Source organism: Salvelinus alpinus, chromosome 23 (genome assembly GCF_045679555.1).
Source record: "Salvelinus alpinus chromosome 23, SLU_Salpinus.1, whole genome shotgun sequence".
In the NCBI taxonomy this organism is placed as follows: domain Eukaryota; kingdom Metazoa; phylum Chordata; class Actinopteri; order Salmoniformes; family Salmonidae; genus Salvelinus; species Salvelinus alpinus.
This window is the reverse complement of record NC_092108.1, coordinates 24593062-24602220: the sequence shown is the minus strand read 5'-3', so window position 1 is coordinate 24602220 and position 9159 is coordinate 24593062. Positions and strand designations below refer to the sequence as shown.

The window sequence follows — 9159 nt, the reverse complement described above, 5'->3', positions numbered from 1 at the left end:
CTAGACAAAACCGCAAACTCTAAGAAGCTCTGACTGTTCAGCAAAATACCATTATCTGTAGTTATCTGCTCTTCTTGGCTTTTTTTCCATCTTCAAGTACATCATAGGTCCAATGTGCTATCATTCAAGCGCAACCTATTTTGAATAAGGACAACAGAGAGCATCATGCAAGAACACAATAATTAAATAATTTGAATACTATCACAGTATATATATATATATATATATATATATATATATATATATTGTATAACTAAACTAGAATTCTACTAAATAGAATAGGGCTATATTGTGTTTCTGTCTCACTGGTATATAAGCAAGCGGTGTCATGGTTAATTTGGAACCATTGCCTTCATCCTTTGGCTGTTGCAGTGTTGACTGCAGTGTCTAAATAAGTTTGATAAATGGTGTAATTGCGTGTATTAGAGTTGTGAGGAGCGGGTGGGAGGAGGTCTCTGTTAGTCCTCTACTCTGCGCTGTGTTATGTGTGGCTCTTGCTAGAATTATGTCTGGACGGAGGCCAGATCTGGCAGGGGTTGGATCTCGAGATCCTAGCGATTTCTTAGAGGGATTTACCCGGGATCTATAGAGCAGAGAGAGATTGAAGAATTGATAGGTGGTCGAGTATTGTTTGGCCGAGTGGATATGCGCAGGAAAGTCGAAGAGCTTTATGTTTCCCCTCTTAAGGGGTTATTTCCAGAGATGGCCACAGTGAGACGGAGTTGGAGCAGCGGCCACACCGATACACAGCTGCTGTTCCTGATTAGAACAGCAATACACGTGCAGTGAATCGCCACGGGACACTAACTTCTTTGATTATCCATTTGGAAACCTATTTTTAGAACGTCTGAAGTAATTGACTGAAGAGGATTTGGTGTAGCCTACTTCTTAGCCATTTCAGGTCAGTATTAGACATTTCAGGTCAGTGGAACAAGAGTCGAGCAAGGCATTGGTCATAGCCTACACTTGTCCTTCTGTGTCTCTAAAGTGGACGCAAACATGACGACTGAGAGCTCACAGCAACATCTGGTGCCGTCTCATCCTCTGAGATGCAGCCCAGCAGCCGGAGTGATGCACGCCACACTGACGAGCGCACAGCCAGTGGCGGAGAGCTCACCAAATGCATCAAACAAAGGAAAAAAGGGCAACTCTGGCTTGAGGCGACCTGAGAAGCCGCCCTATTCATACATCGCCCTTATTGTGATGGCTATCCAAAGCTCCCCGACAAAGACGCTTACTCTTGCAGAAATATATCAGTTCCTTCAGGCCCGTTTCCCGTTCTTTATGGGGTCTTACCAGGGCTGGAAAAACTCAGTGAGGCACAACCTGTCTTTAAACGAGTGCTTCATCAAACTGCCTAAGGGCCTCGGCAGACCAGGGAAGGGCCACTACTGGACTATAGACCCGGGCAGCGAGTTTATGTTTGAGGAGGGATCCTTCCGTCGCAGACCTCGCGGATTCCGTAGGAAATGCCAAGCTCTGAAACCAATGTATCGAATGATGAATGGCATCGGTTTTGGAGCGTCGATACTGCCCCAAAACTTTGATTTCCAGAACCCCTCCGCGTCCTTGGCATGTCATGCTAACGGTTACAACCTGGACGTGATGGGGAACACGGTGCCAGGGAGCTACGACGGGCTGGGTGGAGGGCATCATGTCCCTCATATGTCACCAAGCCCCGGGTCCACCTACATGGCGGCTTGTCAGGTGGCGTCTAATGGAGACTACTGCCCGGACAGCAGTAGTAGCCCTTTGCACACCTCCCCGGCTGCGATGGCAGTGGGCGCTTTGGACTGTCATTCTCTCTACGCCAGTGCTTCTCCCTATGCCAGTGCCCCCTCACACTGGGCATCACCTGGTATGTCTCCATATATCAAGCAGCAATCCCTGGCCTCAAACAGTCCCACATCCTCCGCCTTGCACTCCAGCATGTCCCCATACTCTCTGGAGCAAAGCTATCTCCATCACAACGGAAGGGACTCATCTGACATTTCAGGTAGGCTTTACTTTCCTGTCAATATAGGGGAACACAATTTTTAATTGGTGCAATATATGGCCAATTATAAAATATACAACTCGTATACAACCAATCGTCCACTCCGAAGGATAGTTTGCATTAAATAGTTCGTATTTATATGAGCTATTTCATTTGTAAGTAGTCGAGATGGGCAATTGCAAATTGCGAATCAGAGGGAAGTAGACATCTAGGACATTACATCTAGGACATTACTAGACATTACTCTGCTTGTCCACTTATGACCAAAAGACTATTACAGAACTATGAAAATTTGACGAAAAATAGAAACAATAAAGTCATATTTATAACAATATTAAAGCAAATGCTATTGCCAAGATTAACAGAATCATTCCCAATAAAGTTGAACATGTAGCCTAGATTTTATTTCAAGTCCTTATTGAAAATGCTCCAAACAACAATATGACATGACAATAATATGACAACACCCAATTATGTGTAAATTAATATACAATAATACATCTATAATGTCAACACTGAATACAGTTTTACCTATCTATAAAAATGGTTTATTGTGACCATTGTGAACATAGAACTGCCTGTGACCTTTACGCAATGGTCTCCAAAAGGTATACACTTATTGAACAACACATAAATGGTATAACGATAATATTACTGAATTAAATAAATAGGGTCAATAGAAATACCACTGCTGTTTTTGAAATAGTTATAGATTTGACAGATATTAGGCGAAAGCAGCATTAACCCAATATTGTCGTGCACGTAATAAATAGAAGGCAAATTCAGGACTAAAGAGAAAGCAAAGTATTTATGGTATATATTTCAAATGTAATGAAAATAGAACGACACTTTTCCATGAGAGCATGCACAATATTTTGAAATGCTAACCTTATATTTACAAATAGGTCTACTATTTTCACATTGTAAAAGTAATGTTTCATAAATTTGTTTGTTTTTCGTGATCATGTATGCTCTAAATGATCTGCATGTTTAAGGAAAAATGAAAGCCTACCGTTTTAGAATAATAATTGGAGTATATTCCATTTAGATAAATACAACGTCCAAATATTGACACCTATAGGCCGAAACACACGCCATGGATTGCAGTCATTATGTGTATTAGAATAAATTGGTGTAGTATTTACAAGGTTTGTGTTTGACTGTCACGTCTCTTCCATCCGTTTGCAGTGGGATTATCTCGATACTCAAGCCCTTCATCGCCAGTGTGTGACAGGAAAGATTTTTTTTTAAACTTTAACGGAATTTCTTCGTTTCACCCGGCGACTCCCAGTGGATCTTACTATCACCAGCTACATCACCACCACCAGAGCGTCTGTCAGGATGTCAAGCCATGCATCATGTGAAATAAACGCAATAAGACCATTGCCATCTTGGATGAAGATCACATGAACTACACTATATACAAGCTATACGCTTATACCATTTGTCCCTTGCCAAGTCCGGTACAAATATCTAAGATGAATTAGGGGAATGTAGACTATATATACATAACGTCAGGCACTCTATTTGTCCCTGAGAAGGTCTGTGTCACGACACCATTCCGGAGAAATTAAAAACGACTGAGTGCATGAAGTAAAAGTTGAAGAAATGCATGTATTGCCATTGTCCAACACTTTGTCAATGACGGCTCAGACAGCTCTTCCATGCCACGATCTATTCAGGAGTTATTGTATCATTCAATATTGTAGGTTAGTGTGTGTACCAGTTATCGACACGGATAAAATGCAATATCCAACCACATTAAATATCCAACCACATTAAATATCCAACCACATCAAATGTGTTTACTGAAAAATACATGCACATTCTCCCCGGGTTATCTTTAGCTATTTGCACTTAACTCTAGACCCCAGAGTTTTAAAAAAATATTTCGCTGTAGGCTACAGCAAGCCAATAAATAAATATATTTTACAACTGTTTGGGTTAGTTCTTATTCGAAGGTAAATGTATACAGCAAGGGAATTATTTCCCAAGATTGTGTTTGAGACAATTTGACCACTTTATGACAATTAGGTGTTTTGGTATGTTGTTTTTGTTATTGCAAACCTTAATATAACTGTTGTTATTGTTATAGCATACTATTTTAATTCAATGAATGCACTGTTGACAAATAATTACACATATATTAATACCTATAATGAATTATTCAGCATATACAAATGCAATGTTTGATTTAGTTATCAATCAGTAGCCTTGCGAAACATGAATATTAGATGGACATTTCAATCAGAACTGTAATCAAAGGTCAAGTTACATTGCAACAATGAGAATGGGAACCCTGGTGAATCGGGTAAGACACGAGAGCCAAGCAAATCCACATCCCTAAAATCTGATATCTTAAAAAAAAAAAGCATAGCTAAAATTACGATTACAGGCAGCTCACCTTCTCCATACTACATACAACTGAAACCTATTACTAGTTTAACCCTCCTGTTGTGTTCGTTTCATGTTCATTCATTCTGTGTTCCCAGTCCAAAATGACCGCCCCATTATAGCTGATTATAAATCCATAATAATACATATATTATCACCTCATGTTGTGTTAGATCTTTTTATCAACTTAAGTTCTTGTGAACATTACAATTTTTGAACTTCTATTAGCTATTTATGGCCTGTTGACCTCATTGACCTGAGCTCATACAACTCGTTTTTGAAATGTAACAATGACTCTCTCCTCCTCACCAGTGTCATGATGAAAGATATGATCAAGAGCCTCACATACAGTATATCGTTTGGTCATTGTGCTGCCACAGAATGAATTGTGAGCAAAGCCTTTAAAAAAGCTTTATATACCAGAGCTGCGAGAAAAGTTCTATATATTACTGAAAGAATGTTGCGATTGTTTGTGAGAATGCCAACAGGTGTGGTTCCCGTGGGGGAAAATATTATATTGGGGAAAGGTTGCCATGGAAGCCAAGAAGGGGAGTGAGGTGTGTGTGTGTGTGTGTGTGTGTGTGTGTGTGTGTGTGTGTGTGTGTGTGTGTGTGTGTGTGTGTGTGTGTGTGTGTGTGTGTGTGTGTGTGTGTGTGTGTGTGTGTGTGTGTGTGTGTGTGTGTGTGTGTGTGTGTGTGTGTGTGTGTGTGTGTGTGTGTGTGCTCAAACACACATGCATGTGGGGGTCTGGGAGAGGGAAGTGTGTACATCTGATTAATGGGCATGTGCCTGAACTCAATTTTATACACTAATTGTAGTCTCACCCATTCATTTCTAATGACCGGTCATTTTTGACAGGGAACACCACACATAGGTGTACAAAAGTTACATAAAACACCCAAAATGAAATGAAAATCATCTACATTTATTTTGTGTATTCAGATGCCCTGTGTGGACAAAGTCATGGAACCTTATGACAATCAGATTAAATGAACTACATTTTTCAGAGAGAAACCTCGTAAATCGGTGCAATTCGAACGGGACATAGCAGGAGGGTTAACATCGACAAATTTAGAAACATTGCGTTTGAAAACGAACATCTCCTCATGCTAGAGATATTAAGATAAAATAGCTCATCTGAATGTTGTGCGCTTTCTTGCCGATCTTCGCAACATACATATGACTTGTGCTCTACAGTGTCAATTTAAATTATTTAGTGAATTAATACCCAGTGTGATCGACTATCTAACATGTTCATACTAATATGAACATATTGTTACAGAATTGTTACATGATACATTTGACAAATAATCATGAGGGCATTAGCGTACATTTAAAATAAATAAATAGAGAAATCTGTGAAATGTGGACTTTGAAAATGCAGCATCCACTACAAACTTTTAAACATACTTAGGCCTGCTATTCAAACAATATTGTTTCTTCTCTAAATCCTGATATATAAATCTGATTTGGAGGAATGACTCTGTTGTGTGTGGACAGATATTTTCTAGATATCACTTGGTTTGACTTATTTTAAACACTAATAAACGTGTCGCGTACACGTTTGGATGAAATTGAGGGATAGCTGTGTAGAGAGAAAAGAGAAATAAAAATAAAAATAAGTTGGAGAAGCTTCCTTGGTTGGCCTTTGTGAAATGAATAATAACTAAAAGGCATCAATTGTTTTGCCTGAAATCTGCATAAGTGAAACAATATTGAAACAGAAGGTTACTCAAGTTTGGATTTGAGGCTATTAGTTATGCATACAGTTTGGTCACAAGTCCATCTATTGCAATAATGTAACGATGTCACCACCTAGTGGTACTGGCTTACCTGTACACCTCTCATGGACAGAGAAATGGGTAGAGGGACATTATTTTTAACTTTGTATTTGTATTTATTAAGGATCCCTATTAGAAGCTGTGGTCAAGCAACATTAAGGCAGTTATATACAGTTTAAATATTACATTTCATAACACTTTACCCAATACATTTAATGTGTTCCCTCAGGCCACTACTCCACTATCACAAATTTACAATACAACATCCATGTGTACATGTGTGTAGAGTGCCTTTCTTATCATGTGTATGTGTGTCTGTACCTGTGTATGTGTCTCTTCACAGTCCCTGCTGTTCTATAAGGTTTATTTTTATCTGTTTTTTTAATCAGATTTTACTGCTTGCATCAGTTACCTGATGTGGAATAGAGTTCCATGTCGTCATGGCTCTATGTAGTACTGTGCAACTCCCATATTCTGTTCTTGACTTTTGGTGGCCTTTGGTGGCATGTCTTGTGGGGTATGCATGGGTGTCTGAGCTGTGTGCTAGTAGTTTAAACAGACAACTTGGTGCATTCAGCATGTCAACACCTTTTACAAAAATGAGTAGTGATGAAGTCAATCTCTTCTCCACTTTGAGCCATGAGATATGTACATGCATATTAATAATGTTAGCTCTCCGTGTACATTTAAGGACCAGCCGTGCTGATCTGTTCTGAGCCAATTGTAATTTTTCGAGGTCCCTCTTTGTGGCACCTGACCATATGACTGAACAGTGGTCCCGGTGCGACAAAACTAGAGTCTGTAGGACCTGCTTGTTGATAGTGTTGTTAAAAAGGCAGAGTAGTGCTTTATTATGGACAGACGTCTCCCCATCTTATCTACTGTTGTATCAATATGTTTTGACCATGACAGTTTACAATCCAGGGTTAGTCCAAGCAGTTTAGTCACCTCAACTTGCTAAATTTCCACATTATTTATTATAAGACTTAGTTGAGGTTTAGGGTTTAGTGAATGCCTTGTCCCAAATACAATTCATTTAGTTTTAGAAATATTTTGGACTAGCTTATTCCTTTTCACCCATTCTGAAACTAACTGCAGCTCTTTGTTAAGTGTTGCAGTGATTTCACTTACTGTAGTAGCTGACGTGTATAGTGTTGAGTCATCTGCATACATAGACACTCTGGCTTTACTCAAGACTAGTGGCATGTCATTAGTAAAGATTTTAAAAAGTAAGGGGCCTAGACAGCTGCCCTGGGGAATTCCTGATTCTACCTGGATTATGTCGGAGAGGCTTCCATTAAAGAACATCCTCTGTGCTCTGTTAGACAAGGAACTCTTTATCCACAATATAGCAGAGGGTGTAAAGCCATAATACATATGTTTTTCCATCAGCAGACTATGATCGATAATGTCAAAAGCCGCACTGAAGTCTAACAAAACACCTCCCGCAATCTTTTTATCATCAATTTCTCTCAGCCAATAATCAGTCATTTGTATGAGTGCCGTGCTTGTTGAATGTCCTTCTCTATAAGCGTGTTGAAAGTCTGTTAAAATAGCATTGTATCTGGTCAAACACCATTTTTCCAAAGGTTTACTAAGGGTTCGTAACAGGGGCATATATGGGGGTTGGACATGATGCAGACAATTACATTGATTGAAGCCACAATCTATCTGCAATATTAAAGTTGATTTACCCGCAATTTTTTTTTTTATTGAGTATCGGAATGACTTTTGCTTCCCTCCAGGCCTGAGGGCACACACTTTCTAGCAAGCTTAGATTGAAGATATGGCTAATAGGTGTGGCAATATAATTCGCTATTATCCTCAGTAATGTTCCATCCAAGTTGTCAGACCCCAGTGGCTTGTCATTGCTGACAGACAACAATATTTTTTTTTACTTCTTCCACACTCACTTTATAGAATTCAAAATGACAATGCTTGTCATTCATAATTTGATTAGCTATACTTGGATTTGTAGCGTCAGCATTTGATACTGGCATATCATGCTTAAATTTGCTAATCCTGCTAATGAAAAAAATCATTAAAGTAGTTGGCAATATCAGTTGGTTTTGTGATGAATGAGCCATCTGATTCAATGAATGATGGAGCTGAGTTTGCCTTTTTGCCCAAAATGTAATGTAAGGTGCTTCAAATCTTTTAATTATCATTCTTTATGTCATTTACATTTATTTCAGAGTGGAGGTTCTTCTTTTTATTCAGTTTAGTCACATGATTTCTCAATTTGCAGTACGTTTGCCAATCGGTTGTACAGCCAGACTTATTTGCCATTCCTTTGCCTCATCCCTCTTAACCATACAGTTTTTAGAGTAATTTTCTTAACGGGTGCATGCTTATTACTAACTGGAATAAGCAATTTCATAAATGTGTCAAGTGCAGCATCTGGTTGCTCCTCATTACACACCACAGACCAACAAATATTTTTTACATCAACAACATAGGAATCACAACAAAACATATTGTATGACCTCTTATACACTATATTAGGCCCAGCCTTCGGAACTTTGATTTTCCTAGACATGGCTACTATATTGTGATCACTTCATCCGATGGATTTGGATACTGCTTTAAAGCAACGTTCTGTAGCATTAGTAAAGATGTGATCAATACATGTTGATCACAGTGCCTGCAACCTGAACCAGGTTGCAGGCACTAGTTACAGTTTGAAGCTTTTTCTTACGTGGGCAGCTTGATGAAAGCCAGTCAATATTTAAATCACCCAGAAAATATACCTCTCTGTTGATATCACATACATTATCAAGCATTTCTCACATGTTATCCAGATACTGACTGTTAGCACTTGGTGGTCTATAGCAGCGTCCCACCAGAATGGGAGGTGAGGCAGATGAACCTGTTATCATTACTTCAACAGTATTGAACATGAGATCCTTTCTAAGCTTCACAGGAATGTGGTTCTGAATATAAAATGGCAACACCTCCACCTTTGGCATTTCTATCTTATAACCATGT

The 9159-nt window shown here is 39.1% G+C and overlaps 1 protein-coding gene across 1 annotated transcript; it reads left to right on the top strand.

Annotated features, from left to right (window-relative positions):
• The first annotated feature begins 587 nt into the window (after window positions 1-587).
• Window positions 588-3927, top strand: foxf2a (forkhead box F2a). Its single transcript, XM_071361653.1, has 2 exons — window positions 588-1996; window positions 3185-3927. Exons 1-2 carry the CDS (start codon window positions 1000-1002, stop codon window positions 3358-3360), a joined length of 1173 nt encoding a protein of 390 aa, XP_071217754.1. The 5' UTR covers window positions 588-999; the 3' UTR covers window positions 3361-3927.
• Window positions 3928-9159: the final 5232 nt, after the last annotated feature.

Excerpts from the sequence above, each read along its gene's own strand:
- foxf2a (XM_071361653.1), top strand. The coding sequence starts at position 1,000 with ATGACGACTGAGAGCTCACAGCAACATCTGGTGCCGTCTCATCCTCTG. Across the intron at positions 1,997-3,184 it reads GGACTCATCTGACATTTCAG|TGGGATTATCTCGATACTCA; the intron begins GTAGGCTTTACT and ends ATCCGTTTGCAG.